This window comes from Meles meles, chromosome 3 (assembly GCF_922984935.1).
Source record: "Meles meles chromosome 3, mMelMel3.1 paternal haplotype, whole genome shotgun sequence".
NCBI lineage: Eukaryota > Metazoa > Chordata > Mammalia > Carnivora > Mustelidae > Meles > Meles meles.
In genome coordinates this window covers 87,366,977-87,385,242 of record NC_060068.1, presented here as the reverse complement: position 1 = coordinate 87,385,242, position 18,266 = coordinate 87,366,977, and the positions used below count along the sequence as shown (strand labels likewise).

General features: G+C 43.5%; 1 protein-coding gene across 1 annotated transcript; it reads right to left on the bottom strand.

Annotated features, from left to right (window-relative positions):
- Positions 1-1,941: 1,941 nt before the first annotated feature.
- On the bottom strand, positions 1,942-3,146 carry LOC123938627 (lysosomal-associated transmembrane protein 4A-like). Its single transcript, XM_046000181.1, has one exon. It carries the CDS (start codon positions 3,032-3,034, stop codon positions 2,333-2,335), a length of 702 nt encoding a protein of 233 aa, XP_045856137.1. The 5' UTR covers positions 3,035-3,146; the 3' UTR covers positions 1,942-2,332.
- Between the last annotated feature and the right edge of the window lie 15,120 nt (positions 3,147-18,266).

Sequence of the window (18,266 nt, the reverse complement as noted above, 5' to 3'; positions counted from 1 at the left end):
TCACAGGGTTCCATTTAATTTTCACTGCAGTCCTATGAAGTGGATACCACCAGTTTTTCAGTTTGAATATTTGAAATCCCCAAAGCAAGCTGGCTTAAATGATAAGAAAACACATTCTGGGATGCCTGGGTGGCTCAGTTGGTTAAGCAACTGACTTCAGCCCAAGTCGCGATCCTGGAGTCCCAGGATCAGGTCCCGCATTGGTCTCCCTGTTCAGCAGGGAGTCTGCTTCTCCCTCTGACCCTCTTCTCTCTCATACTCTCTCTCTCATGTAAATAAATAAAAAAATTAAAAAAAAACCTCATTCTGTCTCATGACAGGAAGTGCAGAATTAGAGCAGTATTCAGCGTTGGTTGATGCATTGATCCAAGATGTCAAGTGCAGCCCTGACTCTTTGTCTTTCAACTGCCATCCCATACGTTGGCTTCAGTCTCAAGCTAGAAGCAAGATGGTGACAGTAGTCCCAGACATCACAGTCAAACATAGCAAAGTCCAGAGGAAGATCATTTCTTTGTGTGGCTCTCTCTTTGAAGTGAGAATAATTTCCTCAAATGTCTGCAGTGGATTTTTCTTTAATTTTGTTGTTCAGGATTTTGCCCCTTTCTGAACCAATCAGCGAAAAAGCAAATATAATTACTTTTAGATCAGTGAGATTCTCTCCTAGAGTTAAGAGTGGGATTAGCTGCCCTGAGGCTCAGGCTTGCATGGGATCGAGTGGATGGATCCTTGGCAACACTAGGGTCTTGTTAAGAAGAAAGAATAGATGCAGAGTTGGCACCCAATAGCATCTGATTACAGGATGATGCCTATTTTTCAGATGAGGAAACTGGCAGTCACAAAGCTTAAGTAAAGTATCTGATGCCCTGTGGCTAGCAAGGGGCAGAGGCAAAATTACAATCTGTGGTTGATGCAACTCCAGTGATTACACATTTGTGAAACAAGTAAATACATCGTTGTCCTGGTCTTTTGCAAATACATCATGAGGGGATGAATGAAGCATGATTCTCTCAGAATACTTTAAAAAGCTTAGAGGAAAAGCTCCTGAAACCCAATGCTTAGCAGCATGGAATGTTGAGAACAGTATTCTCAACATTCCGCTTAGAGCACGGAATGTTGAGAATACCACATATAGCCTGTATGATCTGGCACAGAGCCAGAAGTGGGGTGGGGCCTCTGGTGAGACAGTGGAAGTGAAAAGCCTAATGCTTCAACAGTGACACATTGTACAAATGGTATGTGTAGTCTTGTGCCATAGTTCAAGCTGTCAAAAAGACAGAAAGTAGTGTCCCCATTGTACATCAGTGCCACCCTCCAAGCTCTGTGTTCTTCATAAATGACAACTTAACTGTTATGATGAAGTCAAATAGAGGTAAACACTCTTCTCATCGATATACGTGATGAAACGGAGAATCTTGATGATTCAGAGTTTAGCCTAAGGCCCCAAAGCTAGAGCCCCAGTTCTTCCACAGCTAGGAGCTCTAACAGGTAGCTCATCAGCTGCCTTCCCTTTGTGTACGCATGGATTCCATCCTTGCCCTTCCCCTCGCTTTACATGTCTTCCTTGACTGTGTCTTCAAAGATAGCCTGAATGCCAGTGATGTTTAGGTCTAGGTTTCAGACTCCTGCCTCCTTTTGCCTGAACTCCAGAACTTTGTTTCACCTACCTGTGGACACCTCGATCTGATTACCTCAGAGCCTTCTCAGACTCAGTATGTCCAAATGAATTTATATCTGCTCCCACACCCACCAAAGCCAAAATAGGAACATTTGTTTCTATTCCATAGTTTTTTTTAATATTTAAGATATTTATTAAAGCATCTTATCACAAAGATGGAAAACACATACACATTAGAAACATGCAACTGTCATCTTCCACAGTCAGAAGTTAAAATGTTCTATGTTGTTCCTGTTTTCATAGCTGAAAACTTCAGATCTTATATCCAACTCATTCACCCTGAATATTTAAGTCATTCTTCCTGAAAGTATCCAGGGCAGCAAATAACCAAAATGCAAACTATTATATAAAGAAAGTGCAAAGTTAAAAAAGAAAATGTGTAGAGAATACCCCCTCCTCCCCACCCCCCCATTAAAGGCAAACAATGGCACTTTGCTCTTGCTTAACCTAGATTATCTCCAAAAACTATTAAAATGTATAGACTTAAAAAAAATTTTTGAATAGATGTCCAAAAGGCTTGTTAGTGTTTGAAAATAAATGCTTAAACAAAGGAAAATGTATTTTATATCAAACAAGTTTGAAGAGCCCCGTATTGCAGCATTCTGTAAAATAAGACAAAAAGCTGGTATAGGGTTTATTGACAAAGGCAGAATTTCTTCAGGCAGGTATGTAAGGAGGCAGTGGCTCTTTCTCAGGCATCTTCACGGCCATTTCATAGGTTGGCAAAACATACTGCGGAGGTGCTTCAAAGGCAGGGTACACGGCGATCTCTGGCAGGTTTCTGTTGTTGATATACTTGTAGCAGTTCCAAACGCAGTTGATTAGATGTGCCTTAAAAATGATGAATAAGGCGAAGAACACAAGAACAATGAAGAGAAGGCAGCTGGAGCCCAATGCCAGGAGGTCATCTTTGTAGGGAAAATCAGGTAATTGATCCAGATACTCCTTGATTCTTGGCAAGTAAGTGAGAGAACTGATAGCAACCAGGCAACTGAGAACGAAGTCAAAAAGCCGGTAACAGAAGAATGGAATCAGCCAACCCACTTGATAAGAAATTGCTCCATACACCAGCATTGAACTGATTATAAACATAAGAACAGAGACGGCAAAAAGAACACAGGCATTATCAGCCATTCTCTCAGATGAATAGTAATTGCCAATGACTTCATACTGAATGTTGATAGCTGGCATTGAGTTTGGATGAGTTACTTCCACAGTCAGCAAAATTGCCATCAGTAGGTTTATCACCATGTACCAGGTCCCCAGGATGATCGTCCTGGTGCGGACATGGCAACAGCGGCAGCACCGGGTGCTGTAGAACCGGTTGCTGCGGCTCCGTTTGAAAGTCATGGACACCATCGGGAATCTCACAAGCTTAGTTCTCGGATGGGCCCCTGACAAACGCTCTCCGCCCAGAGGTCGAACCCAGATAGCTGTACCACAGTTTCCAAAACCAAATGACGCATCTTCAAGCCCGCTCCCGGCCGGGGCCCCTATTCCATAGTTTTTTGAGTCAGGCACCACCCTCCTGCTGGTAGCACAAGATGGAACTCTTAGGATCATTTTGACACCTGACATCTAATGGACATCTAAGTGGTCACCGTATCTTTATTGCCACTTTTCCTGTCTAGCAGTCTTCTACCTCTCCATCCCTGTTGACTTTGTTCTTCTTCAGGCTTTTATGCTTGGACTTTTTTGCCTTCTTCTTTTTTTTTTAACAGTTTTGCCTGTTTTCTCTCCTTCTTTCTCTCCCCCATCAAACGTGTCCACCACACTGCCTTTGAAGGTATCTTTCTTAAACATAGACACAGTCATACCACTTCACTGAGTAAACTCTTGACAGGTCCTCCAAGTTCATTCCCTTCAGAGTCTCATATACAGCCTTTCGCAGTCTTGTCCCAGTTTGCCCCTGGAGGACTTTTGTCCCCCAAGAACTAATGCATGTCTTTCGAGACCCAGCACATGTGTTCCTCCTGGATTTCCCGTGCTTGTGGCATTGTGTTGTAATGCATCTTTTCTTTTTTAGGCTGTGCCCTTCCAAACTGGGCATCATGGTTTTCTATATAGTTGTGTCTCCCATACAGCTAGTAGAGCCTGGAAGATTAGTGTTGCTGGAAATGAAATAACTTCTTTCAGCTATGTATCTATGTATGGTTAACATTCATGGTTTAGTACTAACCTGACCAATGCCTGTGTTTCAGTTGTTTCTGTATTATTATTATTTTTTTTTATCCTTCACAACATTCACATAGGCACCCATGTCCCTTGCAGCAAGTCTTGTTTTGGGTAATGATACTCACCTTTACACAACAGTGTGGATGTTGGTGCCCTTTGTACTCCCTGTCCCTTGCAAAATCAAACCTACTTTCAATATCAAGGTTGACCAACATCAGGGTATAACTATTATTCTGCTTATACTTTGGAGAAAATAAAAAGGATCCTGTCATTTGAAATACATCAGAAACTAATTTATAGCCATAGGTCTTTCTTTTCTCTTGGTCTCTCTCCTCTCTTCCTCTCTATTCTCTCCCCTCTCTTCCTCCCTCCTTTCCTCTTTTTATATGTAATTAACCTATAGTTCTCTCTAAGTCAGTGCTGTTGTTCAGTGGGTTTGATGTCTTTTGTGTTTGTTCTGGGATCATTTTTCTGCAATTGTGGATCCTTTCCTCACCTAAAGGACTTCCCTTTAACTACCACATCTGCTTGTTTTCTCTCTACACTGCCACTTAGGATGCAATGTTTGATATGAAATATGTGCTAAACAGTGGCTTGGGGACAGGCTACCTTGTGGATGGGACTCTGTTTTCCCCAGCCAGCCTTCCATGGCTCCCTGTTTGTACAGGGGTGACCAAGCTCTTCTTTGTTCTGTGGGTCTATGTTTTTGCTTCCAGTCAAGTCCCTGCTTAAAATCTGTGATACTATGTGAAAGCTGCTCCTGAGAAGTAGGAGAGAAAACACTGGGATGGAAGAAGTCATTAATTTCTAGGATTGGATAAGTCCAAGGGCTGATTTGTTTAGATTACAGGAGACAAACCCCAAGGAGTCTTTAGAGGAGAGGGCTGGGCTATTTAGGAGCTAACCAATGATCTTCCCTTCTAATTACTCCCTAACTTATTTTTCTCCACAAATACTTAAGTCCTGCTCAGGCTTCCCTGGTAGAAGGAGTGCTTTATGGTGGCATAGAGAGGGAGCTGGATTACAAAATGTGTGGACTCAGTCTCATTAGAATCCACTTAGTGATGTAATATTGTTTGCTAGATTCTGTGCTGCAGGTTCTCCTTTTGCTATGTATCACAACTGATCCTGAGGATTTTTTTTTTTCATTTAATTTTATTTCTTTTCAGTGTTCCAGAATTCATTGTTTGATCCTGAATTATTTAAGTCTCATCACTGTGGGAGGCAGAGAGGGACAGGGAATAAACAGAACACATGCACACACACAAATTTCTGATGATGTGTTGTTCCACAGAGTGTGAAGGGCACCATGTTTTTGAATTCCCAGCCTGGTGGACTTGTGTTCTTCACGCGCTCACCTGTACCATTCTTCTCTGTCTGGTCCAAGCCCTTTGTGAAATTCTGAGTATTGGGAGACCTTTCTAGTGCCACCCTCAGGAAAGAGAAATCCTGCTGCAGGCTAACTCCCTGAGAATGGAAAAGTGGAACTTCCATCGCTGGCCAACTGAAGCATGGAATGATTCATTTCCTGTCATTAACGAAGTGAAAAAGATGTCGTTCACAGAGTTCTTGAAGCTGGAAAAGCACATTATGCTAAATACTCAATTTCCTGATGGATGGCATCAGCTCTCCTAATTTCCTTTCAGCAGCAGCCCTGCTTGGGGATATTTCAGATTTTGGAGGCTGTTGGAGCACCTGCAAAGCGGTCCAGGTGCTCCATGCACAGTCAGGGCAGAGAGAGGATATTACGCTAACTCAGCCCTGGATTAAAAGAGTGACGTCAGTTTTTTCCTCACAGATGTAGTGATGTTTAATCCTCAAGTTGCTATAGAAACTTTCTAAATATTTAGGGATTGGATCTCAGGTTAAAACTTGAAGGTTCAGGCCCACCTGGGTGTAAAGCAACCAAACCAAAACAAAAACCAAAAACCAAACTCCCGTTTGAAATTGCAGTGGGTATGGCTTGTAGATAAACTTTTCTTAGGAGACAAATCTTTCCACTAGAGAAACAAGTTTGTATCAAAGTCTTTTTAGTTCACGTTTTGATATCATGGGCTTATATCATCATAGGTTTGAATAAATAGGATCTTTCTCTTCAAAAAGTTCAAAGAATTTCATCTTCCTTCCTATGAGTTGCAGAATACTCTCAGAAGAAACAAGATGGTAACTAAATTTCCCTTCATACTGGTGTTACAGGCCCTAGAGTCACAGAGAGGTTAAGTGATTTGTCCAGGGCCCCACAGCTAGAGTTGAGGTCTGGCGTACAAACATATTTGCTCATGCACCATCTAATGCTGCCAGCGCTTGACCTTGATAATGCATCTTGAGTGACTCCTAATTTCTGTGCATGGTATACCTAAAGAATACACCCCAGGCTGCACATTGGGGTTCAGCCTTGTTTATGCTTGGGCCTTCCCTGTAATTCATTTGGCCACCACAAGAGCTTTGTGAGGTTGGCATTGCCATTCTCATTTTGCCAATGAGAAAACTAGGACCCAAGGTAACGCTCTGGTTTAGACTCAAACCTGATTCCTCTGCATTGGCTCCCTATGGAACATAGACAAGTAAAGAAGTCTAGACATGAACAGATAAAGCAGGCAGTATGTCCACGACTCACTGACATTTGCAGGGAGTCCGTATTCTCAGAGAAACTGAGAGTGAATATTTCAGATAAAACTTGATTTGCTAGTTCCTGGTTACAATAAAATGTGTTTCCTTTTGGCCAGAGTTAACATTCTGAAAGAGAGGACTGTTGCACACAGGGTTTTGCGATGACTGAGGAAAGGACAAAAACCCCAAAAGAAAGGCTGGTTGGAGAAGGCTTCCCCAGAGCATGGCCTTGGTGGTCCTGTTTACCTTAGGAGAGATCTGATTTTGGGCAAGGACACTGGGCAGAGTGAGAGAAGGGGTCCTAAAGACAGCTGTTAGTATGATGTAATTAGCCTTGAGGGGCCAGGGAACCGCATGACCTGGAGAAGGTAGCAAAACCATTGAAATGCCAGAATCTCAGTGGGGGAACTGTAAATCTGAGAGAGAGGAGAGAAGGCCTTCAGAAATGCCAGGTGGGTAAAGGAGAGAGTTACTCTGGGTTCAGGCCCTCTTTGCTGATCTGGCAAGAAAAACTCTGGCTTTGGAATTAAAGCGCTGTCCTGGTATTGCTTGGGAACCTCTCAGAAATCACTTGTTCAGGCCTTCCACCAGACCTCCTGAATCAGAAGTGCTGGCATGGGGGCCAGCCAAGCAGGTTTTAGCAAGCTAAAGCTAAACCATCCAAAACCAGGTTTTGGATGCACCTCATCTTTGAGAAGCACAGCTCTGAAACATACAGGACCTTCCAGGTGATCTCTGCTAATGGAGTGAGGGAGAAGCTTGTCACAGGTATCATTCTGCATTTATTAGCATGATGGTTTGATGAATTGCCTTGTATAGTACTAGGCTCTGAGTTCAGAGTGTGTGCTGGAGATGGCTAGATGTTGACTAATCTTGTTTACTGGGCACAGAAGAAGACCAAGTTTCCCAGCCCCCTCTTGGAGTTTGGTTGGCCATGTGATTGGATTCTGGCGAATGAATGTCATAGAAGTGAGGCAGTCCATGTTAACACATGGGTCCTGACAGGTATACTCGCAGCCTGTCTGGGACTATGAGAACAAACCTTTATTGTATTAGGTGACAAAGATTTGGGGATTGTTTCTCACAGCAGCAGCTTTTTTTTTTTTTTAATTTAATTTTATTTTTTCAGTGTTCCAAGATTCATTGTTTATGCACCACACCCAGTGCTCCATGCAACATGTGCCCTCCTTAATACCCACCACCAGGCTCACACAACCCCCACCCCCTTCCCCCTCCAAAACCCTCAGTTTGTTTCTCAGAATCCACAGTCTCTCATGGTTTGTCTCCCCCTCTGGTTTCCCCCAACTCACTTCTCTCCATCTCCCAATGTCCTCTGTGTTATTCCTTATGCTCCACAAGTGAGTGAAACCATATGATAATTGACTCTTTTTGCTTGACTTATTTCACTCAGCATAATCTCCTTCAGTCCCATCCATGTTGATACAAAAGTTGGGTATTCGTCCTTTCTGATGGAGGCATAATACTACATTGTATATATGGACCATATCTTCCCTATCCATTCATCTGTTGAAGGGAATCTTGGTTCTTTCCACAGTTCGGCGACTGTGGCCATTGCTACAGCAGTGACTTCTATTAACTACCCTGAATAATACAGACTAAGTGAAAAGAGAGCAAGTAACAGTCCGGTTTTTGTTCACTATTATATCCAGTGGTGATATTCAAAATGTTAACAGTTGCTATGACCTGGTCAATCCACACAGACACTGACTTGAGCACTGGGTACATCACGGGGGCCCTCTGCATTTCCAGGTATTAACTTGGTAGTTGAAAGAGTTGGGGGAAATACAGGGGTTCCAGAAGGAGGGGACATTGGGTGGGAGAGTATGGAAGAATTTCAATATTTTAATAGCCTACACAGCTGTGGTGGTGCATGCCAATTATATCTTTGATGTTGGGCACAATCCTGGCACGAGGAGGTATAAAATTAATTTTTTTTTAGTTGAAACCAGATAATTTGAATATAATGTCGTTAACATCCTAATTGTGCATTGAAGGTACAAGTTGCAGACATCTGTTTGGAGTCTCTCCTGGTGTAAGTAATCTGTGGCATATAGGGTCATCCATTTGGGCTCCATTCGATCTACTTTTTTGTTCTAAAGAATGGATAAAGACCTCTTTTTAGAATTGAGTCCTCGACCTTTGTTGGGTTTCTGAATGTGTTTGGCTTTTAATGAAATTTACAAGCTCCCTTCCTAAAGGAAGGTAAATATACACATAAATGCAAGGAAATGGATTATTTTTTAGGGGGTTCATGGGTCGTTTGAGCTCCATTTCCAGGAATGAGCAGGAAAACAGGAATCAGTTTCTGGAAGTCGCTAAGTATGGGTCAGGACTTACTTGTCTCTGAGCAAAGAATATGTATAACTTGTAAAAACAGGACTTGGGAGGTTCCTGCAGCACCTGTAAATTCAATGATGTTTGATTTTTTCTCAATTCCTGTCTTCTAGCCTATAGTGAATAGTGACATAACTTTAATTTCTTTTTTAAAAGAGTTTGTGGCTTTGTATAGAGACACATATTAGCATTCATGTCATAATTTGTAAATTGGGTTTTACTTAAATATTACGGCAGTGTATAAAAACCTGCATATCATGTCCATGCACTTCCTCCTCTGTCTCAGATTCTTCTTAGAGAAGTGAGGTTTTTCACGCTGCCAGAGCCTGTTTATTTTAACACCCACCATAGGGAGACCCGCCTTCCTATTCCTCTACTGGATATGAAAACTGTTGGAGGGTGAACCTTGCAGATCTAAAGGGAGGATTTACTGGCAGGTGGGAGGTTGAATGATTCACTTCCTGACATTGGCGCAGTGAGAAATCTCATTCATGAATGTTCTCTCCCTTGTAGCAACTGTAGCTTTAGGAGGTTTTTATTACTGGCTCATTCCAGACTTTGATGAGTTTTTGGCATGGGCTGGAGGGATGTGAGGACACTTGTTATTCCACAGTGTAGGGCCACCCCTGGGACCAAAGATGGACAGTCATCCTGAAGGAGAGGTCAAGGTAGTGCCAGACAAAATGAAGTGGCAGTTTTTTTTTAAGGTAGTCCAAACTCAAAAAAAAAAAAAACAAAACCAAAAACCTCTTGCCAAGGTTTAAAAAAAAATGTTGCAGCCTAGCCCTGTTGTTGTGAAATGTGCTCTTTGGTGCCTGAGAATTGGGTACTTTAGGGGGAGGTATTTAGAGAGCCTCTGCAGTTTGCCCTTGAACTGAAAGCAGATGGTCCTGAAGTAGACAGGGCACGCTGATGGCTGTGCTTCTGCTCGGCTGCCACAGGTCTCCGCAGAGAGGTGTAGTGGGAGCAAAGCCAGAGGAGGGTCAAGCGAAAGGATGGTTATAGTTTGGAGTGCCTCTGCAAGAGTTTGCGCTTCATTCTGTGAGCCATAAAATACTATTCAGAATCTCAGAGTGTGAGAGAGAGGGCAGCAGTGCCATGATGTGTCCAGGAGATAGGCCAGGAGTGGGAGAGACCGGACATGGTTTGTGAGTGTGCCAAAACAGATCAGCTACTCAGGTAACTCTGCCCCGGACCTTCTGTGAGTTTGCTCCTCAGACATTCCGTGGTTGTTGCCTTCGTGCGCTGGAGGAGCCTCATACTCATATATACATGGTGGGCTGGCGTAGTTGAGCCAAAGGCAGGGGTTGATTGGGGAAGGAGAACATGGTACTGGGAATGAAAGAGGTAAAGCAAAGGTCAGCGATGAGGTTACAAACTGGAACCAGAGAGAATGTCAGAGGTCACAGAGTCAGGACCAGTCAGGAGCCGTGGAGCTTACAAGTTTTGGAGAGCTTTATGGTAGGGCTCACTAGAGCCACGTCCAGGCAGACAGAGCAGCAGTGTCCAGAGAAAGAAGCATCATGTGTTGGCCCATGATGGGGTTTGTGCTCTACCCCATGGGCTCTGTATAGGCCTCTAGCAGCTTGATGCCCACATAACCAAGTCTCACAGAGGTTTGGTCACTTGCACTGAAACTCACATCCTGACTTTGCCAAGACTGGAGCTCAAGCTCAGTCTTGGATCTGTTTAAGAGCCACGTGGGAACTTAGAGCTGGCTTTGAAGAGGGTTTGGTGTTCATCCTGGTCTAATAGAAAGTGGGGGCTGGTCTTTCCTTGGTGCAAGCCTGTCTATGTGCTAATGAAGACCCCCAACAGGTCCCAGAGAAGCCCAGGACTATGGAAGCTGGGGGTTGCCTGCCTTCATTTCACACAGATGGCAGATAGAAATCTGATAGCCAGACTTGGAAAAACTGCTTCTAAGAGAAAGAGCTCCGGAGTCAGAATGCCGGAGTTTTATCTTGACTCTATCACTACCTGCATGCGTGAGCTTGGGTAAGTTATCTCCTTTCCCTGGGCCTCAGTGTCCTTATCTGTAAAGTAGGCTAATGATAATAGTTCCCCCCCATGCATATGTTTTTAGGGTTGAATGAAGTGACACAGGAAGAGGACCAGATTAGTGCCTGACATAGAGTATGCCCTCAAAATTGTTAGCTACAACCAGGGTAGTAATAATGAATGACCTCATAGTCTATACCAGTAACCCATGACTACCCATTTTCACATTAGCAAAGAGGTATTTCTCATATCTAATGGGGAAAGTGACACTGAGTAGGGATATTTTGGTGGCAGTTGTTGACCTTATAAAGAGAGTTTGTGAGGGGTTCTGCCTGGAGGAGTATATGAGTCCTGAACAATTACTTCTTAGCTGGTGAATCCAGTGCTCTTGGATGACTTTCTGGAGGAAGTGCGCTACATCGTCAATGACGAGGGGGATTTTCCTCCCATGCTGTGGAATGGGTGACACTGTAGACCAAGTGTCAGTGGGGTTGGAGGTAAAAGTGTGATGTGGAGGGGGAAAGGAGTGGGATGGTGGGAGAGAGAACCGGTGGCTAGAAACCGAACATACCTCAAACAAAAGACAGCTTGTGAATCAGCATTAAAAGTCCCCTGTAAAGGCCGTATGTGCAACCCCATGAAAAAGTTTATCCTCCAGATGTGACATTTTAATGCGATTAAAACAAGCCTTGACCAATTTGAGCCAGATGGGGGCAGGGAGTAGGGGTGGTCTGTGAACTCCTGTGAATTCTTTGTGAGGTGAAGAAAATGGATAGGAATTCTCTCAAAAGCCTCGGTAGACCAGTAATTACAGATTTTATGTAGTTCTAATGAGAAAGCATTTTAGTTTGGCAAACACATCTGTGCTGTGTGTCCCCAAAGCCCAGCGGTATTCGCCTGCTTGCCTTTTGAACTCTGAGAAGTGGCACAGCAATCTCCAGTAATCACAGGAGATTTCAGATTGCCAGTGAGTTTATACCAGAAACATCTTAGCACAGTGCTTAAGAAAACCTCACACTCCAATTATGTGCTGAAAAAGGTCATTGGGTGGAATTTCCTTAAGAACAATTCCAGTGTTTCATACAGAGAGTCCAGCAGGCAGAGGCCATTTTGACATCCTGCTGCAAAGCCAGTTTTTTTGCCCAATTTCCATGGAAAAGTGGTGAAGAATTCGGTAGCCATTAAGTCTCCGTGACTTCTAGCAGTGGGTCATTGGTAGAGGATTCTAAGAGAGTGATGTATGTGGAAAAAGCAGATTTTGAAGATTTGAAGATAACAAAGACATTCTTGGGGTTCATGTGACTAGAATTCTCTTGTGTGGTTTGAAATGCTGGGTTCTTGGACTCAGTTTTCAGCCTCATCTCACTGTGGCCTTTGTTCAGAAAATCTTTGTCATGGTTCCTGCTGAGGTTCAAGAGAACAGAAGATAATTCTATCCTCCATGTTCACGCTTTGTTGGGATTAGAGAGGGTGTGCTCTCACTGGAGAAGTTGTATGCGTGTGGGTGTGTCCGTGGCATTTTTCTGTGGCTTGTGCCAGACACAGCAATAGTGCAACCAGCAGCAGGGGGCATGAGATCCAGAAGGCCAGGAGAGGCAAGAGGTGTAACCTTGAGGTGGGCTGCGGGTGCCGACGTGTCCACAGGCAGCATGTCTGTGTACGCCTGCTTCTAAGTCAAGGTCAAGTTGGTATGAGCTTGTAGATACTACTTTAGTATTTGTTGTTCTAGGCAATGCCTGTGACTGAGTTTACCTGTTGAGATAAACTTATCTGGTAAGGGAATAGTTTAAGAAGGTTTGAGGTGAGCACATTCTCTGTTACAGCCAAGACTGTTTTCTGGAGCCTGCTTACCCCTGAAGCTGTCTTCTAAAAGAAAACAGCATGAAGAATTTCTACTACTAACTATGTACTAAGATAGTTTTTTGGGTTCCTTTAATTAATAGGATAAGACTTTTTTACGTTGAGGGGCCAAAACCCTGAGAGTCCTGGGAACTGACTTCCAGCTTTTAGCCAGGCATTCTTCCTCCTCAGCCAACCACTATTTTTCCCTCCTTCCTACTGTTGACAGTAACAATTAGTGATCACACCCTTTGGGTGATCAAACCTTTTGGGTTTGTCTTTCCTCATCCTGTTTTCTGTTAATTTAATTCTGAGTTGTGCCTGAGCTTTTCTGGGTTGGAAAAAGAAAGGCTTGACATTTGGTCCTGTGGGGGTTTTCCATTTGCTGGTACAGCCTGTAGAAAATAGAACATGGTGTTCGGTCATAAGCACAATTTGCCAGATACTTCTTGTTATTTGTCCTGGGTGTGTGTCTATGTAGGCTACATGTCCTAGCCCCCTGATGGTCAGGAGAGACCATTTGAATGGACCTGGCAAATGAGTTGTGAGCAAAGAGGACATGCATCACCTCTGAATTGGAGTATCTCATTGCCTACGTGAGACACTTCAGTACTCTCCTCTTTGGGGATCACTCAAGATGGTAACTTGACTCTGATAATCTGACCACCCTTGTCAGACTCTGCTCACCCTTGATCAGCAACCTGCAATGCTTGTAAGTGGCTAAGATTTTGGAGTTACTATTATGAGAACATAACCTGGTCTGGCCAGACCAATGTAAGCAGTTGCCTTTTATGAGAATTCAGGGTCCTTTTTCCCTGTTGTGTGTGAGTAGCCTACTGTGTTTTTAGAGGTTCCAGAAAGGCTATTCTACTTTAGAATCCCTCTAGTCCTTGTACCCCACACACTGCTCCCAAGTTTGTCCCACCTAGCTGAGGCCATGTGACTTAGGGCAAATCACTTCTTGCCTTTCTGGGTCTTTGTTCTCTGATTTTAAAACAAGGGGTTGGGTGAGATGGCCTTCAGGGCCAGAGTTGGCCCTCTGCTATGTGTCTTAGTGGAGGGTTGGTCTAAGTACCTCTTCTGGTAAGGCTAACAGCCCGAGATGATTGTGGTAGAGTTCATGGATCTTTCTTTAAGGCCATAAGCACTTCTGCCCTTTACCTATTCTATCTCCATTGTCTTTGCATGTTTTATTCCTTCTGCCTTCATCACTGGGCTGCTGGGAGTCCTCCCCATAGAGGACTCCCTTGAAATCTGGTGTAACACAGATCACTCACTCTCGTCTCATCTGATTTGACTTTTACCAGGGTTCTAACAGTACTTGCAATGGTCACATCTTTTTATTATTTTATTGTCTATTTCTCCTTCTAGAAAATAAACTGCTCTAGAGCAAGGACCTTGTCTTTGTCGTTCATTACCCTGTCCCCCACACTTAAGACCAAGCCTGGCACATAGGCTCTCAGTAAATGCTGGTTGAATTCTTGCCTCCTTGCTAGGGTCCATGGAAGCTAAAGGGAATAGCCCAAGCCACGTGTGAGCTGGCCAGTGCCTCAGTAAGTGAACTGCCTCCATGCACCTGCCCTTCTGGCCACAGTAAGCATATAAGAGCTGGTTTTTGGGAGCCTAATCAAAATAGAGGGTTTTCCCCCTTTGGCTACTACATCTAGAGGATGACACTCTTAGAATTCAGGAATACATTCAAGGTAAAGTCAAGTAAAGTCTGGAGATTTCCCAGCAAAAAAATGCAGTCTGCCTGCGAGGAGCAAGGCAGCAAATCAGACACAGGAAGAGCTGGCCTACGACCCCAGTGACATAGGAAGCCTTTGTGGCTCTCTGCCTCTAGCTGCTAATGCGGACCAGAGTAAATGCGGCTTCGTTTACTTGCTTAGAATGATTACAACACTTAAAAGGAAGGTCTTTTAAAGAGATGCCTCCATTTCTTTAAAGACACCCACTGTGTATACACTTGGCAGTAAATTTCCAAGGGAGTGTGTGAATGTTGGTTTCATAAAATCTTGGTCTTTTTATCATGCTCCATTATTCTTTTAAAAAATATGTCTATTCAGTAATAGCCAGAAAGTGAAATAAAACCCTGACAATAAAGTCTCATTTGGTTTTGAATGGGAGAAAAAACTAGCTCGTTAAAGTAGCATCCAAATTGCCTTGAAATGAGTTGGAAAGGGTCAGTTTCGGAGCAGACAGGTCTACCTTCTTTTCTCACTTTCAGGTGATATGAAATACAAAAGAACATTGAAGAACTGGTTCTTGGAGTCCTCAGAATTTTTTTTTTTTAGAAAATATTCATTTATTGCCAAACATCTGGTCTGTTGGGTACCAATAATGTCCTTGTACAACCTATGTGGATGTTGGGCAAAAAGCTGGCTAAGCAAACTGGGGTTCTGTTCAATTGATTAGGTGTTTTGATGCTTTAAGCTGTTGGAGAGTCAATGATTCCAAATGTCTGATTCATAAATTAGAATTAATTTACCTTTAAAAAAATTTGGATTTTATGCATCATGCATTTTTTCCTTTTCTTCTTTCAGAGCATGAAGGGAATGGCCAAGCTACTAATTCCTCCATTCATACCAATCCATTTCTGGTTGTATGAGAGGACTTCCTGCCACCCGGGGGATTCAACCTGCATGTGATCTGGCTGATGAGCATGCTGGGCAGCTCTCAGCTTGATGCAGAGAATTGGGCTCAGTATACCCTGAGCACAAGGGCCAATTTATTCAGCTCCCACTGTTGGCAAAGCGGCAAATTGCTCTTTTGTGGACATTGGGGAGATCACAATTGGCTGTCTGTTTCTTGATAGACACAACAAGGAGGCAGGGTGGCCTCTTTTCCCCAAGTCCAGGACAAGCATTCAGGAGATTTGCCTCCTGCCTTCAGCTCTCTCACTAATGGGCCTTCGTCCTGTGAGTGAAACCCTCTGTGACTCAGCTCCTTTCTTTGCAAAGTGAGGGTGGTCAGATTAATTTGGGAGCTGTGAGGCATGTTTGAAAAGGTCTTTGCAAATTCCAGCTCATGTAGAATGACTGGCTATCTGGCCTGTGGTTTAGGAACTGACACAAAGGTTGGGGAATTTCCCTTTCTTGGATGGAGGTCTTTGGTTTTCCATGCAGAAGGTAGGGCTGGCCTGGTATAGAATTCCCCTGATCTCGTCTCCTTCCTCTTGGGACCTGAGCCCTGTGATTAGGACTCTACCCTTGGCATTCAGAGCCCACAATCCCTATATGTCCAAAGTCTCCTCTTATTCTTTTCTTACTCTTATTCTTTTTTACAAAAACTCTTTTTTTCCAAGTGTGAAAGAGTTTGAACACTTGGATTACGTAGAAGGAAATGTAGAAAGTCAAATACCACATGGCACAAATACATAGCTTTGAAGACAATTGAGGAAATGAAAATACAAACAACTTGAGTTAGCAGAAACAACTGCTAACCCCTAATGGGCTAGGGGACACACGCGCACACATTGTTAGTGGCTCTGTGTTGTTCTAGTCTGTCTAGGCAGGGATCTGGCATGGTATAACAGCTACACACTTACTTTGAGTAGTATTACCGCCCACAAGAAAGAATGATGTATTAAAAAAATGTCCAGGGGTGCCTGGGTGGCTCAGTGGATTAAGCCGCTGCCTTCGGCTCAGGTCATGATCTCAGGGTCCTGGGATCGAGCCCTACATCGGGCTCTCTGCTCCAGGGAGCCTGCTTCCTCCCCTCTCTCTGCCTGCCGCTCTACCTACTTGTGATCTCTGTCTCTGTCAAATAAAATAAAAAATCTTAAAAAAATAAAAAAATTAAAAAATGTCCATAGCAGTGAAGTATATCAATAAATATATGCGAAAGGGAACAGTCACCCAAGCAATCATCAGTAGCGTAATGGTTCCCGGTTCCCCCTCACTGTGAAATGTTATATGACAGTGAGGCTCAGAATAGGGGACAGGAGTAAGGGGGCTTTTGAGCATCTATTCTGACAAGCCATTGACCCTGGTAGCATTTTGTCATCTCAATAAGGTATATCAGAACAGAAAGGAGGATAAAAATTACTATTAAATACAATTATTGAAATGTTTATCTTTAGGTTTGTGTAAACACATGAAATATGTGACAATATTTACTGAAAACTACTTCATAAGCAAGGATTATCACTATGTAAAAAGACATTTATATGTCTTTATGACTCTCCAAAATGCACTGAGAGTGATGAACAATGATGTGGATTTGTTTCAATATTTGTTATAAAACAGGAAGTTCTGTGATGACATTGGTAATGACAAAGCAAACAAAATGAGATCCTGCCACTTTCGAGTGTCTCCCTGCAGGACAGAGAGGGATTTTTACTTCTCTTTTCTCCTAGCACCTGACACATAGTAAGTGCTCAGTGTGTGCACCAGTTGGAAGTTGTTGAATGAAACCCAGTTATATTAGGAGTAGGCTTTCTGCCAGTAAATCTATGCCAGATATCTTGACCAGCTGATATGTAGCCATTCCTCTCCCTGCCTTCCCCACTTAATAGTTTTATCCAGGTTAGTTCAGATGTATCCAGAGCATTCTTCAAAAAGGAATTCAATGCCAGGAGTTAAAAACAGTATGTCAGGAAAGGAAAAAGGGACTGGATGGTTTTGGTGAGAAAGTCCCTTATTTGCCATTCAAATTAAACAGGGAAGAGAGCTGAATGAATGTCTTCTAGTAGGCCTTGTTCTGGCTAAAATCTATTGAGGAGGAAGGTGTCTCCATGTCATGATCTGCCTTGGGACGTCCTGTTGTGACTCAAAGGGAAGTGGAGAGCCATGCAGACAGACTTCTGAATGAGCATGATTTTCTAATAATCTCATGTAATAAACTGAGATTTTCCTCTGAGAAAAAAATGAAGCAGTCCTTTCATGGCAGGAAGCAAGGGGGCTCTTAAGACTAGAATAGGGAGGGAGATCTTGTCTCTTCTAGTCTCAAAGGTGACAGCCATCTTGGGATTGGAGGGGAGTGCGTTTCGGAACCCAGTATAGTGAGAGGTTGAAGCTCCTCCTAACCCAGCTTCTCTGGCACTGAGGTGGAGCTATGATGTTTTCTGAGAGATGATGTGAGTGTGTGCTTGTGCTTGTCTGTGCACTGAAAGAACATCGTAACACCTTGCAATAAGCAGAGGGCGGTGGCCCTGGCTACAGTGATGGAGCATAAATAGAGCTGTGTGTCACATATATGGAGAGAGATTTTCTCCATGTACTGGGAACCCCAGATGTTTCACTTTCATCAGCCCTGGTAGAATCTTAGCCCAGATTTACTGGAAGATAGCCTGAGGGAAAAGCTTCTGTCCTTCCCTGAGCTTTCTGGGGAGGGTACCATTGCAGGGAAGCAAGAGTGAAGAGATATAAAGATGTGAGGCAGGGAGAGAAGGAGAAGAAAATACAAGGGGATGTGTTAGAGAAAACTACAGCTCTGGTCACCAAGCACAGGTGACTTCTCCATCATGTGGAATGTCTTCAAAGCAGCCTTATGAAGAGGTGTCTCAGAAGTGCTCACCCTCTTGCACTCCTGGATTGTGTACCTGGTCACGCTGGGAAACAGCTGGAGCATCCAGTGCAAGGGTCCGTCTTGGCCACTTTTGGCACGGAGGCCT